At 49.7% G+C, this 26,993-nt stretch overlaps 1 protein-coding gene across 1 annotated transcript; it reads left to right on the plus strand.

The window, feature by feature from the left end:
- The first annotated feature begins 10,374 nt into the window (after positions 1-10,374).
- On the plus strand, positions 10,375-26,579 carry HJURP (Holliday junction recognition protein). Its single transcript, XM_078450758.2, has 9 exons — positions 10,375-10,545; positions 10,887-10,953; positions 13,751-13,806; positions 15,048-15,165; positions 17,598-17,659; positions 18,987-19,079; positions 19,899-19,977; positions 22,130-23,699; positions 26,300-26,579. Exons 1-9 carry the CDS (start codon positions 10,450-10,452, stop codon positions 26,337-26,339), a joined length of 2,181 nt encoding a protein of 726 aa, XP_078306884.2. The 5' UTR covers positions 10,375-10,449; the 3' UTR covers positions 26,340-26,579.
- The last annotated feature ends 414 nt before the right edge of the window (positions 26,580-26,993 follow it).

The following is a 26,993-nucleotide window of genomic DNA, read 5'->3' on the forward strand; positions in this document are numbered from 1 at the left end:
GGAGAGTGAGGGTGCTGTCATCACAAAGTCAGACCAGAGGTCACCTCAGTGGGAGTGGGCACACAGGGAGTTTCTGGGGTGGCGTCCGATCTCTTAATCCTTGTGGGTTTCCAGTGGCGTTCGCTCTACGAATGCTCTTTCCACCTGTACATGGGTGTTTTATGCAGTCCTCTATAATGATAGATCTCACATTAAAAAAAGAAAAGATTTCACCAAAAAAAAAAAAAAAGTGTACTTATTGTCATCATTCTTTCACTGTTATCATTTAGTGGTGGCAGTGTCCATTGTTCTGGGTTCTGTCCCCTCCCATGTGCAGAAAGAAGGGAAGACCATTTATTTACTTGGGCTTCCCTGTAAATATGATGGATAGCTGTGGCTGTGTGACAACTGTGTTCCCAAACATTGTCATCTAGGTTTCCTGATATAGAGGAATTCTAAGTAAGGGCAATGTAGGTGAGTAGCAATGAGGGCTTTTTCGGGTTGTCTGACAAAGTCATGCCTGCCCTTTTGGCCTGTTTCTACAAATAATGAGATCAGGTCTCTTGTTATCTATTCTTCCTGGCAGTGCGATGTCTGAGCCCAACTTCCAGGATGTGAGTTTCACATCAAATGACTCTCTCTGTGACATAAATGGACATTCTCTCCTTCCTGAGACTTGTATTCAATTAGAAAGCGAATAGACACCAAGATGGGTGTAATAATCCCCCACAAACGGAGTGGAGCCGAACCCCATCTTTCCAACAGATGAGCTGCTCCAGGGAATGCAGCCCAAGGAAACACCATGACTTAGAAATTTCCTTGCCATAGTCTCAAAGCCTTCAGAAAAGTTAATAAAAGCCTCACGCTCCGGGAAGGAGGAAAGCCACAGCCTGAAAGGCCACATTGCCTGCTCACGGCCACTCGAGGCTGCGGCAAAGAACTGTGATATTGTCAGGCCTTTCTAGGGCAAAGTGGTCCATTAGGCTCCATCAGCAACACGGTAGGTGTCCTGTAAAAGCCAAGAAAGCAAGCACAGAGCAGACACCTGGAAACTGCAAAAGTGCCGGCCTCCAGAAAGACACAAGGAAAGTAATTTAGCTTAAGCCCCTGTTCCAGAGCCATTTAGAAATCTCTGTCTTTATATTTGCATTAATACTTCTTTGGTTTCCATTTGGCTCTTTAAAACTTGGAAGCTAGATCCAAGAGCTATTCTCTAAAATAAGTTGGTAGTTCTTTTCGGGCCTTAGAAAAACCACGAGCTCTAAGATGCTAATTGGAAAATGGCGCCTCCACCCAGAGTCCTTTCCGACTACATGCTCCTGTCACTGCCTCTCAGGGCATCACAATGAGACTTAGAAGTAACCCCTCTTCTCTGCCTGTTCTCTAGCCTCACACCTGCAAATTACATTCCCTGGCAGCCATCACTGTTCAAATCAAGCACTGGGTCAGCTGCACTTACAGAGCTGGTCTGATGAAACTTCCACAACTCTGTGGGGTAAACACTATTCCCATTTTGCAGATGACGGAACTGAGGGTCAGATCAATCACCCAAGGTGGCCTTAGTTACAAGTTGCAGGGTTGGGACTTCATCATGGGTTGTCCCCTCCTTTGACAAGATGATTGCAAGATACAATATAAGTAAGCTGCTTAGCACAACCTGCTCAATTAATAGGGTTATTGGTATTGCCAATTTGTTAAAAGGTGGGTTGTCCCAGGATCCAACTCCCTTTCCCCTTACATGACCCTTTCAAAGACTCATTCAGTCAGGACCAGCCTCGAGGCCCAGGATCCCCTGGGCAGAGCCTGTGGCGAACAAAGGACAAAAAAAGGACAGTTTTCAGAAAGAAAAAAAAAAAAGCAGTGGCCATTTAACCTATAAAAACATGTTCAACACAATAACGAAAACTAAACTGAGCCAAGAATTTACCTAGATTAAGCAGAGGAGAGGAGCGAAGGTCAAAGATTCCGATAAGAGTAGATGTGATGTTGAGGGGGACTTTTCTTGTCAGCTGTTGAGGGGTGGACCCCAAAGTAGGCAGTTTCGCAGTCTATCAAGTAGTACCTATGATTACCCTTTGGCTCACTGGTTCGTTGTCTCTGAATTAATGCTGCTCACCTCCACACACTTCTCTATCTGCCGCGTGCGGGTACAAGGAATTGCAGAGCTCTGGTTTTTGTTTGTTTGTTTGTTTGTTTTTTGGGTTTTTTTGTTATAGTTCAAGATCCAAGATGAGAGCCATCTGCCCAGTGGTAGTAAGTCCATTAGATAAAAGCGGGTATATGCATGTAATGGCATCCTCAGCAGCTGTTAAAGAGTTAACTTACTCAACAAATGCTTAAGGCCCATGCCCTATGTAGCAGGAACCGAAGACTTTAAAAACACCGTTGCATTTAATTTTCATCACAGCCCCATGAGGAGGGTGCTTTTCCTATCCACAGATGGGAAGGCAGAGACACAAACAGGGTAAATATTTTCCCAAGGCCACACAACTAGGAGGTAGCAGAGGCAGGCTCTGAACCAGGCTGGCCCAGAGTCCCGCTCACGACTGCTACACTAGGCTGCAGACCCCGTCAAAATTATCTTTCACACGAAAGACCAAATACAGAGCTTTTCAGACCCAAAAAAAAGGTTACTTTTTAAAGCCAAGAAACGTTATGGCCCGCAGACATCCTATAAGAAAAGTTAGGGAAATTCTTCAGGGAGAAGGAATATGATAACGAATTTTAAAAAATGAAGATCTCCAGAAATGGTAAAAATGAAAGTGCATACAAAAAAATTTCATGGGTGTGGGGGTGGATCAGTTGGTAAAGCGTCCAACTCTTGATTTTGGTTCAGGTCATGATCTCGCAGTCGTGAGATCAAGCCCCGCGTCAGGCTCTGTGCTGGGTGTGGATCCTGCTTAAGATTCTCTCTCTGCCTCTCTCAAACAATTAATAAAATAAAATAAAATAAAATAAAATAAAATAAAATAAAATAAAATAATAATAATTTCATGTTTTTATTTGCTCTAAAAAATAATTAACTGTCTAAAGCAAAAATAGAAACCATGCACTACAGGGTGTAGAATGTGTAAAAATAACATGTATGACAATCATAGCACAGGGGACAGGATGGGGGAATCGGAAATACACTGATTTAAAGCTCTTATGCTATATTTGAAGTGATACGATATTATTTGAAGGTAGACTGTGAGAAATCAAAAATTATGTTGTAAACTGTAGGACAACCATTTAAAAATGGTTAAGCCAACAGCTGGAGGTAAAACGGAATTGTAGAAAATAATTAACCTAAACATAAACTGAGCTAGAGGACAGGAGAACAAATGAAGAGACAAGAGAAAACAACCAGGAAGAAGGTAGATTGCATTCCAACTATATCAGTAATTACACTAAATGTACATGATCTAAACTGACTAACTAATAAGCAGAGATATGAGATTGAATTTTTTTAATGCAATACCCTACTATAGGCTGTCTATAAGAAATCTATCTTTAACATAAAGACATAAATAAAAAGAAAATGAATGGAAAAGGTTATGCCATTCAAACACTAACCGAAACCAAGAAGGAATGGTTATATTAATAACACACAAATTAGACTTCAGGGCAAGAATGTGCCACAAATAAAGAAAGACATTATAAAATGATAAAGCGATCAATTCACTGAGAAGACATAACTGCCCTAAATGTAGGTAATAGCAGGGTTTTGAAATACACTGAGCAAAAACTGATAGAACTGAATGAAGAAATTGACAAATCCACAATTACAATCGAAAAATTCAAAACTCTCCGCTCCATAGTTGATAAAACAAGTAGACAGAAGACCAGTAAGGATATGGAAGACTTGATTAACACAATCATACAACTTGACTTCATTGACATACAACGATTGACAATCACCAAGATTGACCATATTTTGGACCGTAAAAAATCCTCAGCCAATTTAAAAGAACAGAAATCATACAAAGTGTGCATTCTAGCCATAGCAGAATTACACTTAAAATCTATTCACGATAAGGCGGTGGCCAGGGCCTGGGGGTGGGTAAGAGTTTGACAACAAAAAACACAAGAGAGTTTTGGGGATTGATGAAGCTCTTCCATATCTTGGTCATGGGAGCTACTACGTGACTTTGCATTTGTCAAAACTGATAGACCCTACACCAAAATAATAAATGGCAGTAGATATGAATTATACCTAACTAAAACTGACTAAAATTTTTCAAGTAACAATGAGAGAAAAAACTCTCTAAAGGCCTGGTAGACAAAGGAAGTCAGTTTAGATTCTTTCTAAGTCAACATGTCTGTATGTAAACTTTGTTCAAACCCAAAGCCTGACTTATGGCCCGCCATAAGTCTGTGCATCTGCTTTGAGAATGAGCGGCCTGAAGGAAAATCGTCTTGTCCACGGGATACAGATCAATGTTCCTACCCCGGGGCGTACTCCTTGACGATGAAACTCGTGAGTCCTGCCTATGTGTTAATCTATAATCTTTTGAGATTTTACAAGATGCAAAAAGTATATAATCCTGTGAAAGCTATTCATCCTCCAGAGCACGTTCTTCCCCGCAAAGAGCCTGTTTCCTGGGCGGCTGTCCTAACCCGAGCTCGAATAAAACTCTCTGTCTCACTTTTAGCGATTCTAAAAGGTTTGTTCATTTTTGCATCGATACCCTCAGGATATAAGGAGTTCATACAGTTCCTTCAGGGATGAACAGACTCAAGGACACTGCAAACAACTAAGGAATGTTCCAGATAAAGGACACATCGGTTTCTGTCATTTCTCCTCCTCTGACTACTAGCAAATTATATCATTAATTTTGGAGGAATGACTGCAAATGAACGTTTTCACAATAAATTCTATGTGTGCTATAAACACTGCTTATGAACCACAGAAAGGAGTAGGTTTTGAAATGGGAGTTATTACTTTTCCTGTCAAATACTTCCAAAATGACAGAAGAAAATTTGTAAAGAATTCTAAAACACACACCGCACTCAGCAATAGTAAACCCGAGATACAAGCAAGACCTCAAAATTCAGAAGAGGAGAAAACAAAAGAGAATTCCTAAAAAGCCTACATTCTCTGCACTTTATAACAACATTAAGGAATAATTGTGATAAATGAGAGAGACACAGAAGGAGTTCTTATCTCCTGCAAGAAAAAACCTTACAGGCAATGGTGAGGGTAGTTGAATATAAAAAGATAAAGAGAGTTGTGAGAAGAGTTCATGCAATGAACGTAAAGGTTAATTTTAAGTAAGGACTGGATGCACTGAAACTTTGCAAAAAAACAGAACAGTGTCTTCTGTTCCTTTCAAACTCACCGCAGTTGATGGGGGCCAAGACAGAATTGCAAAGGCCTCTGAAAGGGGGAGGTAATCCTGGAACACTTCTAAGGTAAGTAGTTCTTTTTTAAGTAGCTAGCATATTATCAAGTAACCGGGTGCCTCCTGTTTTAAAACTATTCACACATAATAACAGAAGACCTGACCCTTGAATGCTTCAGAGAAAGATGTCCTGAGAGTTTGCAGATCCATAAATGGGGTTGATTAAAAATAGGTCACCCAAATCAATCTAATTGCCTTCTATTTTTAATATAAATTCTTTTCATTGATTTTTAAAATGGATAGTCCATTAAAACACATTAATCATGACCCTAAAATCTACTTGTATTGCAAAAAGCCTAAGGTGAAGAATAAAAAGCAATTTCCCACCACACAAAGCTGAGACGGGACCATCACCAAAGAGAGCTAGAGCCCTACTTTTCCTGGGGAAAAAACAAAAACACTTCTGGGTAAAAGCTGGGAGGTGAGGTATCATTTTGATAAAATGTTGTCCAGCTGTATGACAGCAGAATGTGGGAATGTTTGCAGCCATGCATGTCTTATTTGCCTAAGTGGTCTTTAATTTTGTAGCACCAAGGTAAAACGTATGACTGTGTTTTCTATTACATGAGTGATGTTTGCTCACAATGGCAGGATACCTGTTCAGTCTAGAAAATGCAGCTAAGGAAAACTGATATTAAAAATAACCCATAATACCATCATCTAGAAATAACACGGGAAACATTTTGATACAAAACATACTCAAATTTTAAAAACATACAATGTATGTTTTAAGGGCAGATACATAATACAGGCTTATAACCTTTTACACTAAAAAATCATATACGTTTTAGATGGCAATGAATACAGTGTCTCAAGATTGTTGTGAATGGAATACAGTGCATATTTATTGCCATTTATTCAACCACCCTTTTAGTATTGGACTTTGTAAACAGTGCTTCATTAAAGGTCCTACACCTAAATCTTTGCCAACAGGCTTAAGTACTTAAAAGAGATTTCAGGGGTGCCTGGGAGGCTTGGTCAATTAGGCATCCCACTCTTGGTTTCGGCTCGGGTCAGGATCTCACGGTTCGTTAGTCTGAGCCCCACATAGGGCTCCGTGCTGACAATGTGGAGCCTGCCTGGGATTCTCTCCCCCTCTCTGCCCCTTCCCTGCTCACTTGCTCTCAAAATAAATAAACTTTTAAAAAATTGTAATAAATAAAATAAAACAGATTTCAAAAAGTAGACTCATTAAATCAAAGAATAAACACCTTTTGTGAGCTTCGACAGACACCTTTTGGAAACCCAAATGGTCAGCTATGACAGTCTCTTTCCATCAGCTCTAGACCAATGGAAGGGAGTGACCCCTTTTCTTGGCAGCCTAACGGATGGGGCTTTGCTGCCTGTGGCTGATAATTCATCTCATAAAGACGTTTTCACTATGACATAGCAGTGGCTATGTCAACTCTGGGACCAGCCAAAGTTGTGTCTCCCCAACCACAGATGGTGGTGACATTTCCACACTTTTCCAACACATTATTCCATGGAAATGCTGCAGAATAAACACCCATCTATTATATAAAAATTTTATAAAATTTAGGCGTATTTTATGAGAGCAGTCATAAAACAATTCCAGTGACAATTATTTCCTATGCCCATAATTTTATTTTGTCTATTTAAATTCAAGTTAGTGAACAGACAGTGTGGTCCTGGTTTCAGGAGTAGAACCCAGTGATTCATCTCTTACATATGACACCCAGTGCACATCCCAAAAAGTGCCCTCCTTAATGCCCGTTCCCCATGTAGCCCATCCCCCACCCACCTCCCCTCAAGTGACCCTCAGTTTGTTCTCTATAGTTAAGAGTCTCTTATGGTTTGCCTCCCTCTCTATTTTCATCTGATTTTTCCTTCCTTTCCCCTATGTTTTTCTGCTGTGTTTCTTAAATTCCACATGTAAGTGAGATCATATGATATTTGTCTTTCTATAACTGATTCTTTCGATTAGCATAATGCACTCTAGTTCCATCCACATTGTTGCAAATGGCATGATTTCATCAATGAGGAGTAGTCCATTGTATGTATATGCCATATCTTCTTTAGCCACTCATCAATTGATGGACATTTGGGCTCTTTCCATACTTTGACGATAGTCAAATAGACTATTGTCAATGTTTGTAGCACTGCAATAAACATTGGGGTGCATGTGCCCCCTTTGAATCAGCATTTTTGTATCCTTTGGATAAATACCTAGTCGTGTAATTGCTGGGTCGTAGGGTAGTTCTATTTTTAAGTTTTTGAGGAACTTCCATACTGTCTCCCAGAGTGGCTAAACCAGTTTGCATTCCCACCAACAGTGCAGAAGTGTTCCCCTTTCTCTGCATCCTCGCCAACATCTGTTGTTTCCTGAGTTGTTAATGTTAGCCATTCTGATGGGTGTGAGGTGGTATCTCATCGTGATTTTGATTTGTATTTCCCTGATGCTGAGTGATGCTGAGCATCTTTTCATGTGTCTGTTAGCCATCTGGATGGCTTCTTTGGAAAAGCGTCTATTCATGTTTTCTGCCCATTTCTCCACAGGATTATTTGGTCTTGGGGTGTTGAGTTTGGTAAGTTTTTTTATAGATTTTGGATACTAACCCTTTATCCAATATGCCATTTGCAAATATCTTCTCCCATTCTGTCAGTTGCCTTTTAACTTTGTTGATTGTTTCCTTCCCTGTCCTATGCCCATAATTTTAAACACTTCCAGGGTTGAAAATTCTGTCAAGGCCAGCAGAGGGCGCTGTGTAGGTGCAACCAGAGGCGGAAATAGGGCTGCAGGGCTGAGCATGCCTTCCTCTCTGCCGCTATGGAAACTCTGTGAGACCCTGGGTGCTGTTCCCCTTCCACTGCCAGAGAAATTGCAGACTGACGTTGCGATCCTCCCTGTTATTTGGGAGTGGTTGCGCGCCTCCCTGTTATTTGGGAGTGTTGTGGAAGGAGTTTGCACAGCAGCTCTGGGGTCCTGAGGTCACATGTATAGGCTGCTACAGTGGGGCAGGTTGTTTGTACAGAATGGTGTCAAATCAGAAGCATCTTGCAGGGCTCCTTCCTTAGTTGGGCCACCACTTTGGACCACAGGATGGGAAAAATTCAGTCAGAGAGGACTGGATGACCACGTGGCCAGAAGGATAAGAGTCAGGCATCGGCTTTGGCTGGGTCAGAGAGGATTGGCCAACGTGAGTCTGTTTGAGGAACTTCAGTTAAAGACATAAACTTGAGATTGAGAAATTGTTCCCCTGAAGCTGTCCAGGAACCCCTGGGTCGGAGGCAGATCCTTGGACAGTCAGTGAAGCGAGGGAGGGTAGCCCTGGAACCCGGGAGTGGTTTCCTAGGAGTGGGCACCAAGCTCTGGGAAAGCCCAATTTTGAGGTCTCAAATCTCTGCATGTGATAAGTTAAATGTTTGAAAGTAACTTGCGTGGAAACATAGAGTTGAGGGAACAGCATATTAAATTTCTGAACACTCCCAAGGGAGGGAGAGGGAGAAAACGTAGCCTAGTTGTGAAAGTCAGAAAAGCGAGAAACTGAATGTGTAGATTCAGTGGCCACTTGCATCAAGGTCCTCCAGAGATCACACTGGAAGACCGAGTTAGGGTGCAGGGTGTTTGTTAGGAGGTGCCCTCACCATTGACACCTGTGGAAGGGCGGGGACGAATCAAGAGGGGACACGTTGCCTCCACTGATCCCATGCAGAGCTCAGGAGCTGGAATGAATCATCAGGGCCGCCCTCCGCTTGACATGGAGGCCCAGCCCTCATATTCCCCCCCTGGAGCTCTCAGTGGATTTGGGCCACCCTGGGGCTGCACACCATGGATAGGGGGCTCTCTGCAACCGAGGCGATTCCTGAAGAGGCTGCCAGCTGTAGGCACCTGTGGACAGCCCTCCAGCAGCCCGGGCATCTTGAAGGCAGATCCAGGCAGCACATCTCTGTGCCCTTCACGATATATTCCCTGGACGCTTACACTCCACGTGCCCCACCGTTCTCACCCCCTACTTCTCCCCTAATTTCTACCCAACGGCCTGATAGGATTGGGGTGCGGGCTGAGAGGAGGTGAAGAGTCCGTCCAAGGGACCTAATGGTGCTCAAAGTTATGAATATTCCAGTGTTCTTCATGTGATCGATTACTGGTTTCAGTGATTAAGAAAAGATGCTTGATGATTTCAATCTTCTTGAATTTATTAAGACTTGTTTTGCGCCCTAACACACCATCTGTCCTAGAGAATGTTCCAGGGGCACTTGAGAAGAATGTGTATTGTTGCTTTTGGACGGAATGTTTTGTTTGTATGTATCCAAATCCATCTGATCTAACACTTCACGCAGGCCAATGTTTCCTTATTGATTTGCGTCTGGATGGTATATGCATTGATGTGAGTGGAATATTAAAGTCCTCTATTATTGTACTGCTGTGTCTTTCTCCCTTCAGGTCTGTTAATATTTGCTTTATGTGTTCGGGTGCTCCAATAAACATATTTTATTTTCCTGGATTCTATAGCATTTATGGCATTTCTTCCTAAACGTATGGTCATTTTCCTCCTCATTTTGCATTGGTAATTTGGTGGTCTTTCTTGGGCACCCTCCCTCCCCCGCCCCCGCCCCGGGGTCGTAACTGCGTCGGGTCCGGGCCCGGAGGGGGGCCAGGGGAGGAAACTGGCCAGGTAACATCTGGGTGACAGCGGTCCTCACACCGACGCGAGACCCCCGCCCCCCAGCAAGTCACCCAGTCATCTCAGGTGCACAACGGAGGAATCCCATAATTCCACAGGGTTCTCGAGTGGCGCTGCCGATTAACGGGAACGTAGCCGGTTCCACCGGGCCATCGCCCTAAGCCATGCGCGGTGGCGGACACCTCCCGCCCCCGCCACCGCCTCCTCCCCGCGGCCGGGCCCGGCTCGGGTGGGGCGGGGGCAGAAGCTCGGCCGCGGATTGGCCGGGAGTAAGATGCGCCACGCGTTTGAAAGGCCCAATCAGCGCCCGGCCTCTCCTCACCAGCCAATAGCAAGCCGGAAGGGCAAGCAGAGGGGGCGGGAGTCGTTATTTGAACCGAGGCGCCGAAGGGGCCGCGGTACGTCTTGCCGCTGGAGTCGGGTGCGGGTCTCTTCTTGCCATGGAGGGCGAGCCCCTGGGGGAGGACGCGCTGCTGTGGCAGCTCCGGGACAGCCGCCGCCGCTTCCAGACGCGCATGCAGCGGCTGATAGAAAAGGTAGGCCCCCCGCCCCCCAACCGGCCCGCCGGAGTCGGGGAGGCCGGGCGCGATGGGGAAGGGGAAAAACGGGGCTGGGGGCTGGGGTAAGGGTGGAGGCGGCCGAGCGCGGGGCCGAAGGTGGGGGAGCGGGGTGGGAAGGGGAGGGGAGAGGGGGTGGAGAGGAGGCAGCGGGATTGGGGGCGCTGGGGTAGACAGGGGAGGTGGTTTGGGGGCGAGAGGGAGGCGGGCGGGTTTGGGGGGGCCTGCAGACTTCCAGCCTTGTGCTGGCGCCTCCTCAGCCGGGTCAGGGCCTCCTCGCGGCCCTCGGAGCTGAGGGGATGCCCCTTTCTCTCCCGCAGTACAACCAGCCCTTCGAGGATGCCCCGCTGGTGCAGATGTCCACGCTGACCTATGAGACACCCCAGGGTACGGAGTCATCCTCCCACTTCTGAATGTTTACAGTTCAGAGTGTGAACAGGATAGTGTCGTCCCAGAGTTTGAAATGCTATCCCTGCTCTCTTGTGAAAATGTTGTCCGCCTAATAAGAACTAAAACATTCCCAGTTCCCTTGAGCCTATAAATTACTTGTTTTTTAAATTACCTATTAAAAACAGAATTCTGCAGGTCCATAGACGCACGCTGGTTAAAAATACCCCTGTCTGACCCTGTCGGTCTGGGCCGGTTGGGATGTTTTTTGGTTTTGGGTTTTTGGGGGTTTTTTTGTAATTTTTTTCTAAGTTTATTTTTGAGAGAGAGAGAGAGACAGAGTGCAAGCAGGGGGAGGGACAGAGAGGGAGGGGAGACACAGAATCCCAAGCAGGCTCCAGGCTCTGAGCCATCAGCACAGAGCCCGACACGGGGCTCAGACCCACAAGCCGGGAGATCATGACCTGGGCCAAGGTCGGACACTTAACCAGCTGAGCCACCTGAGGCACCCTGTGGGCTGGTTGCTTTAACAGCCAGGGCTGTGTCTCTGTTTCTTCACCTGTCAAGTGGGAAGATGATCGTAATCTACTTGATGGGGATGTTGTAAGTTACAGGAGCTCCTTGTGAAGCTCTTGGAACAAGGCCCGGCTCTTGTAATCACTCTTACTACTTTTTGACCTGTTTGACTTGGAGTATTAGCTGTCCTCCTTGAGATCCTGAGTACTTGGAACTTGACCTGAATATAAGGAGAAGGAGCCATTCTGTTCAGTGGTTGATGTTGTAAGCTGACTTAAATCTCCTGGATTCTCTTTGGTAGCTGGGTGAAGAAAGTTTGCACTGGGTGACGTCAGTTCCTCCCCCTCTGTCTTGTCACCAACTCATTAGGACCTGCTAATGAAGGCAGATCTCAGATCCAGTTCTGCTCTGCATTGACAGACAGGCACTAAAAGCTTCATAAGATCTGCTTCTGAAGTTAAATAAAGTTTGAGCTCTCTGCATTTTTAGCTGGCCCAGCCACACCTTGGGTGAAAAGTTTGTGAAGACAGAAGCTAAGATAGTCCAGCTCCAGGCCTCTGTTACTCTCTGGTCTCATCAGGCAATGACAAATCTAACCCGAAGGCAGGACCCAGGGCTGGGTAGGAATCGTTCCCAGGGTGCCATCAACAGGCTTCATTCACTATGTTCTGATGCGCTGTTTACGCAAGGAATGGTCTGGCCGCTCCACATATCTAGAATACCACTAACTTCACTGCTGAAACTCACTTCTGACTCCAGTTTAATGAGAACAGCCTGTTAAAACGGATCCCTGAGGCCTCTGGCATCGGTGCTAGGTGCAGACTGAGTAGGTCTAACGAGCTCCCGGCTGCTGATAGTACAGTTCCTCTGTCCTGTTGCTCAGCCTGGAGAGGTACTGAGGGGAGCGCCACCGTGATTAGGGTTAGCTGATCACCCTTGTAGCATAAACTCCCGATTTAAGGCAACGCCGTGTGGTATAGATCGGAGCTAACACTCCCACACCGATTATGACGAGGACAGGAGGGGAGGAATAGTTGTTCGCACGTGTGGATAGCTAAAGTGTGCCCTTTGCTTCTGAGAGTCTTGTGTTTTTGATTCTCAACAGCCCTTTGGGGTAGGTGCTGTCCTTAGGATCATGGTTTCCTAGCAGAGGATGCAGCAGAAAGGAACCAGCCCCATGTCACTTAGCCAAATTGGCAAAGCCTTGACCTGACGGAGCACATTTGCACGGCCTCACTCTGTTCCAGAAAGGCCACAGGGCACAGTGGCCAGGAGCACAGAGAGTCACTCCCCTAGGTTCCCAGCCTGGCTCCACCACATGGCTGAGCAGCCCGGGCTGGTTGCTGGACCCACTCCTTGCCTCTGTGTCTCCGTCTGGCCAGTGAACTTGGAAAGTAGGAGTTCTGTACAGGTGAGTTGTACACACTGAATGAGGTGTACTTGGAAAGTGTTTAGAATAGAGCCTGGAGCATTGTAAGCGCCGTGTGTGAACGTTTGCTAGTGTCCTCGTTGGCAGCCATCTCAACCCAAGGATCCCTTCTTGTCCACTTGAATTTACCTGGGGGCAAATGGAGGTTTAGGGAGAGATTAAGTATTCTTGCCCCGGTTCTGCTAACGAGTAAGTGGCAGGACTCCTGATCTCCGTGTTTACCCTGCGCTTAGGCTTTGTTCTAGACATCTATATTGCCCTCAGAAAGTGCTTCCAGTCTATACATAGTACATAGATTGCTCTCAATAAATATATTTTGAGTACGATACTTGGCACATGTGTGTTCCTTGTTTCTGCTTAACTCTGGGGCTTAATGACGGAATTGGATAATCTGCCTCCTAGGTAGGAGATTTCCATTAATGACAGATTTCTGTCTAATCTTAATTTTTTTTTAATGTTTATTTACTATTGAAAGACAGAGAGTCAGAGCGTGAGCAGGGGAGGGGCAGAGGGAGAGCGAGACACAGAATCCGAAGCAGGCTCCAGGCTCCAAGCTGTCAGCATAGAGTCTGACGCGGGGCTCGAACCTACAGACCGCGAGATCATGACCTGAGCCGAAGTTGGACGCTCAACCGACTGAGCCACCCAGGCGCCCCTAATCTTAATTTAAAAAAAAAAAGACTTCCAGCCTCACAAAGATGAGAACAACAGGTATCAGGATCGCGGCTTGGTTTCCATAGATGACATCTTTCTCTGGCCCATCACGTTGGTTTTCTCTGAATGCGGACTGAACAGACATTCAGCGGTCAGGATTGTTTAAGCGGTAACTTTTCTCTCATTTCTTTTCTGAAGGATTGAGAATTTGGGGTGGAGGACTAGTAAAGGAGAAAAACAAAGGACAAATCCAGGTATTTAATATCCGTTTTTATTGCTGCCATGTGCTGCCGTGCGGGAATATCGATGTGAATAAAGGCGTAGGTTAGCTGTGACTGCACCGAGGTCGCCACGGGGCTTCTGTTCTAGGTCTTTCTCACCTGAACTCCCCCCTTTTCCTCTAAGGATTTGCTGAGAAGTTTTTCTCCTGTTGCTCGTCAGGTAGCAGGAGGAGCTGCGTTGATGTTTAAGCCTTTTCTGCCCCTGTTTCCTCTGCTGTAGGCCAAGGGGTTCTTGACAACAGCCCCACATGCAGGGCTGGCCAGTGGGAGAAAGCTGCCCCTGCTGCTGCCCCTGCCCCTGCCCCTGCCTTAGCTGCATCTGTGAGCTTAGTTTGTTGGGTCCTTTACAGAAAAGCCCCAACCCAGTTCCTTTGAGGAAAGAAACATGCCTCCTTTCTCTTCTGCAAGGGGAAGAGAGTAGGGAGAGGGTACAGGGTCACGCTTCTTTCCGCATGGAGCTGTTTTCCAAAACGCCGGTGTGGTTTCTCCCGGATGCATCCGCTGATGCTGGGGCACCTCGGCCTGTTATGTTCACGGGAGGTGCCGATACAGCCTGCCCGCCTCCTGGGAGACCCACGGAGTCTTGCTACCGTCATTTTTTTGCAGGGATGTCTAGAATTCCCTTAACGACTGCCTCCCAGCCCAGAAGCCTGTACCCCAGAACGAAAACGTCAGGGTTAGGGTTCCAAAGCAAGGAACAGCAGTTCTGAAATAAAATTTCTTCCTGATTATTTGAATCACACCCATAATACGTTTGGTTGTACAAATGTTAGAAATACATACAACCATTAAAATCAACCTGACTCCTATAGTCACTGATGATATTTTAGTATAATGTAATTCCCGCCTATAATACACATATTTTTACCCCTTCTTCTTTACACACTATACACTGTGATCATTTCTTTTCATCATCCATTGTATAATTCAGTCACACTTATTTACTTATTTATTTATTATTTTTTAATCTTTAATTTTTGAGAGAGAGAACGAGGGGAGGGACAGGGAGAGAGGAGCTGGGACAGAGGATCCAAAGCAGGCTCGGCACCGACAGCCCGATGCAGGACTCAAACTCACAAACTGTACCAGAAGAGAGGCCTATGAGACCCCTGCTCTCTCATATGCTAAAGGAAGGAGTGTAGGTTTGTTACGGTGGCTTTGAAATGTGTTCTCACTGAATCAAGCGTGTCTTTATCCACTTCCGTGCTTTCGAGGACTCCCCAGTGAAGACTTTCGAGGATGCCCCAGACAGCAGGAGTGGCGGTGACCCCGCGGAAGCCGAAGCCCGAGGTCTGGCGCTTCCTGAGCCCAGCACACGAGTCCTGGGAGTGGGTGAGTGTCCCTGCACTGGGAATTGTGGTCGGGAGGGACATGCGTCCCTGTGATGGCATTTAAAGCCCAGATTCCTCACGATGACTTTTTCCAAGGCTTTTTTAAAAGTGGGAGCATCTTAAAGTGCCTGTCGCTACTGTCTGCACTCCCCAAAGGAGCTGTCTTGCTGTTACGTCCGTGGCGCTTACACAGAAACAGTGCTCAAGCGTTCTTGAGTAATGGACATACGCCCTCCCATCGGTTTTTAACTTACTGCCCCCTGCGTAAAAAAATTAATGTCAAAAATATAATGAAGCGCCAGATTTGCTGTGCAGGCCGTGTTTGAACTGCTGACTTTTTTTCTTTTTTACCTTTATTTGTTTTTGGGAGACAGAGAGAGAGAGCACAAGTCGGGGAGGGGCACAGAGAGAGGGAGACACAGAATCTGAAGCAGGCTCCAGGCTCCGAGCCGTCAGCGCAGAGCCCGACGCGGGGCTCAAACTCCCAAACTGTGAGATCATGACCTGAGCTGAAGTCGGAAGCTTAACCGACTGAGCCCCCTCAGGCGCCCCTGAACTGCTGACTTCTACAGAACGTTTTGCTGCCCAAACCCCAGCCCAGCCTGTTTTCCGGGGAGTCTGTTATCACCATCTTTCTCTCTCTGGTGTCTCTGTCTGCCCTGGATGCATCTGTTTGAACGTGCTCAGGTTCCACCTTAAGCACACAGAAGAGTTCACGGCTCTCCCGGTCCCGTGTCCCTCTGTAGCCACCTGCCATGGGTCACTTCCCTTCTCGAACAAACTTACAGCCGATGCTCTGCTCCACTGCCACCCTCTCTTCCGCCAGTTCTGTGCAGGCTCCGGGCTCCATCGGGAAGGCGTAACTGTCCGTGGTCCCAGCCTCCCCCATTGGCGACTCCCACTGGCATCCTGTGGCTTCTATCCCATTGCCCTGTTGGTGGCATTTGAAGCTTCTGGAAATTCTGTAATTGGCCTGTGGCCCTGTGCCCGCTGGGTTTTCTTCCTTCCCAGCCCCTCTTAACTCCCCTCTCCACTGGATGCCCTTTCTTGAGATTGGTCTGAGCCCCTCACTCTGGCGGAACCCCCATCCCAGACCCAGTCTGCATGTGTTTACTGCCTGTCAGCCTCTCTTCTTGAAGACTTTGTTTAAACTCGGCAAATCTAAACTGGAAAGGTCAACCTAGCAGAATTCCTATTGGCTCAAGGCCTACCACCGTCTTCCCTGTTCAATGAGCCAGACACCCAGCCCCTCCTGCCCTCCTCATACCCAAGACGTCCCCCTCCTGTGCCTTTGCCTCCCACCGTCCCTTGTGCGGCTCTGCTCCCGTGCCCCACCGCACCCCCCACAGTACCAGCCCCGCCCCTGCTGACACCTGCCATCAGAACAGACCCCCCACTTTCACCCAAGCTGTCTACACCGGCTCTCCTCCTGGTAGCAGTTAGCCAGCTGGGTAGACAGGTTTGTAACTGGTCCTGAACCCCCATCTCCTGCCGGCCCTGACCTGCAGCCTCTGTCCGCTCTCCCCAGCCCTCGTCCGGCACCTTGCCTGCTCTAGTCGTCTGTAAAATGGGTTGAGTCCCACGGGGAAAACTGGCAGTCATTCAGGGTAGAATTGGACCTTAAGGAAGGTGTTTATTCACAGGTGTTATCTGTTGACTGGTGTTGATCGAGATCTTGGCCCCACAGATCCTTAGGTCCGTGAGTTTCTGGACTGCTCAAAATAACTAGAAATGTTTATCCTAGAGCTGCACTGTCTAGTGTGGTGGCTCCAGCCTCTTGTGGCGAGTCAGAGGAACTGAAAGTTAAATCAAATGGAAAATTTTATTTATGTGCCTCACGAGCCACACGTGGCCGGTGGCTGCCATACCAGGCGGCAGGCAGGGAACTTTCTGCCATCACAGACTAGGACGGTGCTGGGCTAGAGCGACCCAGCTCCGAGGACCAGAAGCCACCGAAGGCGCTCAACGTGACAGAAAGCTGCTTCTCTGGTCTCTACCCCCTGAGGCGTGTTCCTGTTCTGATGCACTTGTCGCATTACTGATAATCAGGACAGCGACAGATGGCTGTGTCCTTATTAAAGGGAGCGCCCTAGAACATACTCGAGGGGTGTAAAAACTATTCTTGAGAGCAAAACGCAAGCTTTCTTTAAAATTCTTGGGGTGCCTGGGGGTTTAGTCGGTTAAGCGTCCGACTTCAGCTCAGGTCATGATCTCACGGTTCGTGAGTTCAAGCCCCGTGTCAGGCTCTGTGCTAACAGCTCAGAGTCTGGAACCTGCTCCGGGTTCTGTGTCTCTCTCTCTCTCTGCCCCTCCCCCCACTCACACTCTGTCTCTCTCTCTCTCTCTCTCTCTCTCTCTCAAAAATAAATAAAAATTTAAAAATATTTTAATAAATAAAATTCTGATTGAGATTTCCTTTTTTTTTGCTTTTAGATTCAAAAAGCGGTGATGATGCGTCTTTGTGTCCGGAAGATGTAGTTGCTGGGGCCTTCACGGTAAGACCTGCCCTTTGTGACGAAGGGACCGAGCCAGGGCTTGGGGTGCGTGTGTGTGTCCTCATTTCCGGTGTCTTTTTTGAAGTCCTCTTGGGAGGCTCACCCTTTGCTGACACCACCCCTCCCGTCTCTGGTCCTCCCTTCACATCCCTCAAGGCAGCAGGGGTCTCCTTCCATCTGGTGCGTGGCAGCCCTTACTGCCCCCGGTTCAAGCCGGATTTCCTGAACTCACATGTATGTCGGGTGGTGTTCCCTGTGCAGACGGAACCGTCACAGTTCACGGTGTGCCCAGTACCCTTGATCGAGCACGCGGTGTTGAAAGTTAGGCTCTAAGTTGGTCTTTGCCCGAAGAGACAATGTCATAAGGAAGGTGTTTCTAAGAAGTATTTCCAGGTCAGCCCTTGGAAGCCCATTTAGTCCACGAGGTCGCGAGATCAGGCCATTGTTCGGTGTCTCCCAGGGTGCCCCCGTGGTCCCAGGAACCACCTGTCTCCTCTTCCCCCGACGGGGTCTCATCTCCCCTTCCTTCCAGTGGGATGCACGGGAATACACAAAGAACGCAGTCTGCTGGGGGGTCTTTCCTGGCCCCAGAGTCAGACGCTAGAATGGCTGTTGTGTGTGGCTTTTCTCGAAAACTGCTCTTTTTGTGAAGAATTTGCCCAAACACCCAATGTGTGACTTGTGGCGTCTAACTAAATAAGGTAGTGACAGGGGTCCGGGGGAAAGGCTGTACGTTTTGGAGCATTACAGGGGGGCGGTGGTGCAGGGCTAGGTGCCCCCAGATGTAAAGAACTTCCTGAACAGTGTGCGTGTGTGTTATCCCTGGTCTGCAGCCACTGAGGTGCAGAGAGTGAAGGTCAAGACCCCCCTGTCCCCAGGGCGTGGGCAGGAAGGGAATGGGGGGCCTGCCTCCTGAGCCAGAGTGCTGAATGTCCTTTCCTGTGAGCACACTGATTGGGACTAATGCTAATCGTTGAGTCCTGAACTCACCCAAGAATATTCACATGGTTTTGAATTGTTTCCTAGCAATGCCAACACACACCTCCCAACAGGCGTATGAGGGTGGTTTTTGTGTTTTGGGGTTTTTTTTGTCTTTTTACTTTGGGATTGTTGCCACTGGATGAATTATCTAAAGTCGGATTTCTGGGTCAGGTGGATTTTCAGAGGGGCGGGCCCACTTTGCACCGCTAACAGCGAGAAGTGAAAAATGACTTCGAGGGGCTTCATTTACCCACGTGTAATTAATGAACTTGCCAGCTAGCTCGAGAATCTGAGAGCTCATCCGGACCCAAAAGCTCTTAAGAACACTGATTCTCTCTTGTGTCAGCCTGCAGAGCCCTGGAGCCCTTTGAAAAATGAGTTACGAAGGAAGTACTTGACCCAAGTGGATATATTGCTACAGGATGAAGGGTGTTTAGAGGTAATGTGTTTCCCAGGACGTGTCTTCAGATAATTGAATCATAACCTAGTGACACCGAGGTGGGTTAATCAGGTTTTTGTTCGCTCTCCGTGGAGCCTGTAAGGAGCCTTTGGAGCAATTGCTTCCCAACCGTTTCTCTCCCAGGCTTGCAGACGGACGCTCGCCTTGTGGGGGCGATCGGGGAAACCCGTGGGGTGCGCCCTCCGTCGCCCACTGTTCTGGCGGGGGTGCTCACAGAAACGTAGGGGGCCCCACCCTCTGGGGAAGGGATTGCCCCCACCGCCCCACTCCTCCCCCTTTCCACCCTGTCCACGGTCACCTTGCCGTGGAGCACGCGGGGCCTCCCAGAGCGTGACCGACAGAGCAAGGGTGCCAACCCTAGTTTCTGTCACGTCTTCCCATAAAGAAAACATCTTCATGTCAAATAAGTAGGAGGTACTCGTTGTGGGATGACTGACTACTTTATCTCAAAGGCAGCAAACAAGAGCATAGACGTTTCCTTACTGCGCTGCTGACCGGCGAGGACGCTGGGTCTGAGGCCCGTTGATTTGGTGGGGGTACCGGGAACGGCCTTTCCCTTTAACCTGGAGCAGCAGGAGGGCATCCTGGGGGGGGGGGGGGGGGGGTAGCCTGGAGGTCACGTGGGCCAAGCTCCCAGAGGTTACTAAGACACCTCCCCCCACCATGGCCGGAGGCCGCGGCCGCTGCGTCGGGGAGGAGCAGCCGACCTCGCCGACCCGCGGGGCTCGGCACTGCGGCGGGGGGCGTCTGAGGGCGCCCAGAGTCGACACGTGTTCACATCGCGGGCTTCGTTTTCAGTGTACTGGTGACAGAGGTGGAGAGGACGCACGCGTGACACTGAGCCCTCCCCTGGCCTCGCCTGCCGGGCCTGCCCCTGGTAAGTGCGACACAGAAACTGCGTGAACCGCCTCCCGATCGCTGTTGGCAGAGCCGTGGCGCCCCCACCGCCGGGCACCCTGTCGTGTGCTTGACATAAACTGTGAGAGACACCGGCACCTAAAGGCGAAAGCCTCCGGTGTAGTCGGCAAACTGCTTGTTTCCCCTGGGACTCCAGCGCGCTAACTGCTGGTTAGCTCTTCAGCTCAACCTACCGCGGTGAAAGATTTTGACTCTCCGGAAACACAGGATTCCTACACCCTCTGCTCGCGTTTATTTGACAATCAGCCTGTTGTCGCAGTTGCTTCTCCGTCCCCTGCACACCCAGCGCCCACGCCCACGCACACAGCACCCCCGCACGTGCACACACGTGCACACACGGACATACGCACACCATGTACGTCATCTGCAGTCACATACGTGTTCTCCTTAAGTGCTTGCAGGTCTCCTAGGCCCAGGGACGCGGCTGCGGCAGGCGGGGCGCATGCCAGGGCCTAGTCGTTTCCCGCACCGCAGTCCAGAAAGCTCCTCGCCGAGCTCTGTCTCTGTGGGCACCTTCCTATCACGACTTTCCTGAAGAGTCCCGGCCGCCGGCAGTGTTGCAGCACGTCCCTCAATTTACTCCTCTGGTGGTTTCCTCTAAGGTTAAGTGCATGTTAAACACTTTTGGCAAAAATGCTGCCCAGGCGACGGTGTGTTCTCTCAGGACATCACGTCACTCTGTCCCGTTGTTGGTGACGCATGAGCCTGGCCACTTAGCTAAGGAAGGACCCGCTAGGTTTCTCACTACAGAAGTGCCCTCTCCTTGGCATCGTCTGCGGGTGCCCGTCGCCTGGGTCCCCGCAAACCCGACCCCAAGGCTTCAGCGCCAGGCCACGACTCCCGCCTGCGTCCCCGCCCTCAAACCCTTCCCTGGCTTGGCCGTTCCTTCCGTGTGCGCCTGTTGGCATCCTTCCGTAAGCAGACGCCAAGTCCCTTCGTGCCCTAATTCTGTTCCTTTCTTTATCCCCACATGCTTTCACTTTTTTAAAAACAATTTTTTTTCTAGAATCAATAAGAACCCATGGGCTTTTTTTTTTTTTTTTAATTCACATATTAGTAGTCACTGATGCCCAGTTGTCCCAGATCAGCCTGCAGGAGCCCTTCGTGCTGGCTTCCCTGACCTCTGGCCTGCCTGTCCTGTCTCTTGTTGAGCACTTTGTCCCCCCACCATGACCTTGACCCCACAGGTGTGGCCAGCACCAAAGTCCTGCACTCATTTGGTTGGTCATGCGGTGAGGACTGATTTCGGAACCACGGCCCCTGCTGCCACATGCTTGCCAGTCTGCTGAAGAAGGTTCAGGAGTCCTGAGCAGCTCTTGGATGCTCAGACAGTATCCCACCAAGGGTGCACGTTCAGAGGATTGTGTTCAAAGTCACTCAGATCCTTTTTTCTCTTTCCGTTGTCATCACTTCGATACACACTTGGGTTCTTTTTTTTTCTTTTTTCTTTTTTTTTTGTATTCACTTCTAGAGTTCTTATCCTTGTTGGTTTAATTTATTTATTTAATTTTTTTTTTAACATTTATTAATTTTTGAGAGAAAGAGACAGAGCATGAGGGGGATAGGGACAGAGAGAGAGGGATACAAAATTGGAAGCAGGCTCCAGGCTCCGAGCTGTCAGCACAGAGCCCGACATGGGGCTTGAACTCACGAACCATGAGATCACGACCTGAGCTGAAGTCGGACGCTCCATAGACTGAGCCACCCAGACGCCCCGGTTTAATTTTATTTTTTAAATCTATAAAACATTTAACATGATGTGAAGGTCAAAGCTGTACGAAGAGGCATATTCAGGAGTCCTCTGCCTCCGTCACCTGTCCCCACAGGTAATCGGCGTAATTGTTGGGTTTCTAATTAGACTTTGAAAGGGCATCCAACGTGTAAACCATCACACGGGGGAGGAAGACCCCTTTGGGGAAGCTGGGGTCGAAAGTAGGAATTAGAGTTTGATAACTAGAAAGAAATCTCGGAGGAGAATCTATTCTCACGTTTTCGTGGAGTTTTTTCTCTTGTTCTTTGAATTGTCTTCACGATCCACCCTTTTCGTTCTGTGGTCTCTGCAGATGGACCGTCTTGAACGGTAACACTTCGCTCTGTGTGTTTCCCTCCAGGACGCCGTGGCCGTGTGTCCGGAGAGAGTCCTGGTGGCCCAGTGAAGCCGGCTTCACGCCCCTGCTCAGCAGACCTGGCCGTGGTGCCTAGAAGTGCCAGTGTCTCGTTACAAGGGACCGGGGGGCACGGCTTCTCAAGCAGCCTGTCCTTCGAGCCCGACGACATCTGTGACGTGACCATCAGCGACCTGTATGCGGGCATGCTGCACTCGATGAGCCTGCTGCTGAGCGCAAGGCCGTCCTGTATCCTCTCCACCAAAACCTCGTTTGTCCTTCAGAACTGGAGCTCGAGGAGGAGATGCTCCAGGAGCAGAGTGAACGGGACTCCTTGCCGAGGCGGCAGGCGCCCTCACAGGGGTTCCCGGGAGAGGCTCCCAGTCCGTGCCGGGCCAGGGAGGGACAGGGGCGCCTTAAGAGATTGTGAGAACGTACTAGACGCTTCTGGCCAGAAGACGGGTTTAAAACTGGACAAAGCTTTTCTCGAAGTAAACAAACCCCAGGCCCTTAAATGGGGTCCAAGTTGGAAAGACTTTAAGGAGTTGAGGAGTTTAACACCCGAGGGGCGTTCTTTGTTGCCTTATGGAGACTCCCGTGCAGTGTGTCATCTGCATCAGAAGAATAGATACAAGGCCTTAAAGTGGTTCATTTCCCCTGTAAAAATCGTTTCCACACCAAGAATACTCCCAGGCAAGCGAGGGAGTCATTACAGGGAAATTGAAAGCAGATTTGATAAGCTTCATCAGGAGTATTGCCCCAGTCCCCGGAAGCAGCCCGTCCTGACTTCCCTCCCGGGATCCTCGGCCGTGGACGTGTACAGGGGTGGTCCGGCGAGCCCTCGTGGCCCCCGGGGCTTCGAAACCCGCAGGCTCAGTGGAACCTTCGGCACAGCAGAAGCTAAGAGGTTAAATGAGGCCTTGGAAGAGCTGGGCGATCAAGCCAGGGGAGCAGGGAGATGCCTGCAGAGAAGGGGTTCCCCTCCCCCGCTTCCAGAGACCAGCCCCGTGCAGAGCCCACACTGCTCTGAGCAGACACTCCTTTTTCGGGGAAACAATAGTCTTGGAATACTTAGAAAGTCTGCATCACCCAACAGACCTACTTCAGTAGCAGGGGTGCAGCCTCTAAGCTGTGGCCGAGATCGTTACAAGGAAATAAAAGAAAAATTTGACAAGCTTCATCAAAAGTATTGCCAACAATCGCCTCTGCAGACGAAGGCACTTTTACGCGTTGGAGCGTGTCCAGATAAAGCAAGTTTGGAAGTTCAGCATCAGAGAGGCACCTTAGGAACATTAAACCCAGACTCTGGCTTCCAAAGTCCCCCAAAGCTGTCGGCGTCACCCCAGCAGAGCACAGAACATCCACTGCGCTTAACCGCCACCGAGGCTCAGCCATTAACACGCCTTGTGCTCACTGCCGCTAGGGGCCATCGGTCCCCTCCAAAGAGATGCCGATTATCAGATTCTGTGCTGTGTGGACAGTGGGCCAGTTCCCAGGATTCCTCGAGAGTGGTGGGCCAGCCCATCCCAAGGCCGGGAGAGAGGTCGTCTCCTCACAGCCCAGCTGAGAAAAAAAGGTGCGTTTCCGTTCGTTGAATGTGGGTGTTTTACGACAGGATGCTTCTGTGCTCGTTTTCCAAACCTTCTCCCAGATTCTTTTCCTTCTGCTGAAATCAGCATGTATATCAAGCACATGTCCCTGTGTGAGATGCATCATGGTGGGGCTGGACATGTCCTCACAGGGAATGTTTTACACGTTTTCCCCTGGGATGCATTTAGGGGACTTCTCTGAAAAGCCTCAGGAGGGCTCGGTCTGTCCTTGTCACACTGTCGTTCCCGACCTCTCCTGGTCTCACTCAGAAAACAGCTGTCGTAGAGCAGAACTGATCTGGAAGCAGTGCCTTTCCTTGTACTTCTGGATTCCCTAGTGGGTCCGGAGCGGGGGCGGCCCGCCGGGGCCACAGTATCCATGCTGGGCTTTGAGGTGCACCTGGGCCGTCCCACCTCGGCCTGCACTTGCGTTTGCACAGATCACGGAGGTCAGGTTCGCACGTACGAGCGCCACTCTGCTTTCTCCAGTGGCGGTGAGGTGGGACGGGTCGCCGCGGGCTGTTAGACTTCATCTCGTGAGCTCCGGGCCTTCCAGCGCGCACTTGGTGGGTCTGCGAGCCGGGGTCCCGGACGACGCGGCTCTTCTGACGGGTGCACGTGTGGGGTTTAATGCATTGGTGGTGAGGTTTCCTCTCCCCTCCTCTCCCCGCGCGGATGGCCGGCCCCCTCGGCGGTCGTTCAGATGGGCCTCCTCTGCCCTGAGTGTCTGTGTTCTCCTTTTCCACCTGTGCCTGTTTGTCCTGTGACCCAACCCCGGGGACAGTGCGTTCCTCTCCCAGATGAGCCCCGATGAGCCCTGAGTTGTCACTGTCCCCGCCCCCCAGTGACCCCATTGCTCCTGCCCTGCCTTTGCCCACTCGCGCTTCTCAGCGTTCGGACCCACGTGGCTCCCCTCTCGGCAGGTATTTCCAAAACCCGCCGGTGCTTTGGCTACAAATGGGGCTGGGTGAGGAAGACGACCACCCCCCCCCCCCCGCCCCCGAATGAGCCCAGGAAGCCGGCATTGAAGCTGGCTGACCGCTTCATCAAGGTCAGAATCATGGTCCGGTCCTTTGTCCTCTCGCTTCCGCGGTCTTCGGCTGCCCCTGTTTTCTCAGCCTGCAGTCTGGCTCCACAGGCACCACACGGCCTGTGGCCCTAACCACGAGGCAGCCTTGGTCAGGTGAAGCGGACCCGCCTTGTGATTGGTCTTTCTGGTCAAGGATTGAGGTCAGGGACCTCGGGTGAGGCCCAATGTGGAGCTGGAGCAAAGTGGGGGAGTCTCCCAGACCGGGAGAGCGGCCTGCGCCCCAGGAGGCCCCGCCGAGGGCCGAGTCGTCTGTCTGCCGGGTGGCTGGCTCTTCCCCTTTTGTCCGGGCCTCGGGCTCCTTGCCTGCGCCCGTCTCGGGCCAGGCCACCTGCAGGGCAGCGCGGAGCCACGTTCCGAGTCCTGTGGGGTTGAGGCTTTCGGGGACCGTGGCAGGCACTCGGGGGACACCTGACCTTCCTTCTCAGCGGAGAGGGGGTTGGTTTTCACCGAAGGCAGCTCCTCAAATGAGAGCCGTGCCCGAGGTGGCCCAGCCCCGACCTGCCAGAGCGCCCTTGTCCCTCCGGCCCTGCTTGTCTAGGCCTGCACCCGCTCACACGCACCCTCCTGACCTGTTCTCTACGTGTCGTGCCCCTCAGGCTCACCTCTGTGGCTTTCCCACCTTGTCCCCAGGTTTGCCAGCAGGTCAGGCCGCCCGCTGGCCCGGCCAGCACAGCGGGGTCACTGCCCCCCGCCCTCTTGTGCCTCAGCTGCACCCGACCCCTGCTTCCCACCTCGGGAGCCCCCCCCCCCACCCCGCGCTTCTCATTCACCTGCCCATCCAGGGCCACATGGAGCAGACACCAAGGTCACGGCCATGAGCCATGCCTCGTGTGCCCAGCAGTGAAGCACGGGGAGAACTCAGCTCTCCGTGGGGTCCTCCCGGCTCCCCTGGAATTTGATAAGTCGCGGTGGCCGCCCCCGGGGGCCTTTCGCAGTTCTGTCTGAACCCGTGATACAAACATTCTTAACCATTTCCATATTTTTCTTCTCTCCCTACTTAAATCATAAATGTCTTAAGGGAAGGGACCAAATCTTCCCGAGCTGTGACTGCAGAAGGAATTTGAATGGCTAACGTGTGAGAGCTTTCTGTGTGGAACCTTCCTTACACCCTTCTGCCTCAACCCGCACAGGAACCGTCTGATGAGATCGCGGTCATCCAGTAGGCAGGTTCTGTGTCTTATGTTACAAATAAGCGAATGTAGCTGAAGCCTCAGGACTCCTGAGTCCACACTCGCATTCGAGGCTGGGCCAGGATTTGAAGCCAGTGGGCGTAACGACTGGCTTACCCGCCTGCCCGGGGGGATTGCCTTCGGGTGGGTCTTTACCTCCCTTACGCTGTTTATTCAGTGTGGTGGCATTTTCTCTAGTGGACCCACCAATATTTACATATAGGCAGTGGAATAAATATAAAACAGTCCAGCTTTCGGTGGCTTGGGAATTCTAGTGGAATTGTACTGAAATCATTTCCCTTGTCACTTTTTTTTTCTTTTTCTAAAGGAAAGAACAACACGTCTTTCAAGATGGAAGAGAAAAGTGATTTTGTATTAGAAAAATTCAAAGCTGGAGAAGTATATAGCCAACTTCTTTTAGACTTTTGTCCCTCTTCTCCTTTACTCTACGGGTGTGAGTTGTTTGTTTTTGTTTTAATCCTCAAGAATATGTGAGACTTGGATTCACTTCCCTGCCCTTCAAAGCAAATTTCCGTGAAATTGGTCCCATTGAAATGACTCTGAGTTCTCGGTATCGAAATTATTTGAATAAAGTTGCTCAATTAAAAGTTTTCGTGTGATCCTTTATAGGCCTGTTTTTCTCATGTGTTCTTTTTAAACTGGAGACATGTCCTGAGAATGCTCTTTATTCCCTGTAGGTAGAGAGCAGCGTTTGCCCCGATACCTGTGTGAGCCCTGGAGACGATGGCCCTCGCGGAAAGAGCTGCCACGGTTTAGGTTCAGAACCAGGGACCTGCTCTCTCCCGTATTAGGAGGGAGCAAGTTGAAAGTAACTCACCCATGACAGGCCATTCCTAACCTCTTCATGTCTTTAGCCGAAAACGTGCTGTTCTCAGACAGTCTCGGGATTCTTGCCGCCACAGGGCTCCCCTCGTGGCTCGTGGTTCTCGTTGCCACTGCTTATAATAGGGTACCACGGTGACTTTTTAAATAAAATATTTCACACGTTCAGAAAACAGTGA

The sequence above is a fragment of the Panthera onca genome, chromosome C1 (genome assembly GCF_046562875.1).
Source record: "Panthera onca isolate mPanOnc1 chromosome C1, mPanOnc1 haplotype 2, whole genome shotgun sequence".
NCBI lineage: Eukaryota > Metazoa > Chordata > Mammalia > Carnivora > Felidae > Panthera > Panthera onca.

Excerpts from the sequence above, each read along its gene's own strand:
- HJURP (XM_078450758.2), top strand. The coding sequence starts at position 10,450 with ATGGAGGGCGAGCCCCTGGGGGAGGACGCGCTGCTGTGGCAGCTCCGG. Across the intron at positions 15,166-17,597 it reads CACACGAGTCCTGGGAGTGG|ATTCAAAAAGCGGTGATGAT; the intron begins GTGAGTGTCCCT and ends TTTTGCTTTTAG. Across the intron at positions 23,700-26,299 it reads AGCCCAGCTGAGAAAAAAAG|GAAAGAACAACACGTCTTTC; the intron begins GTGCGTTTCCGT and ends CTTTTTCTAAAG.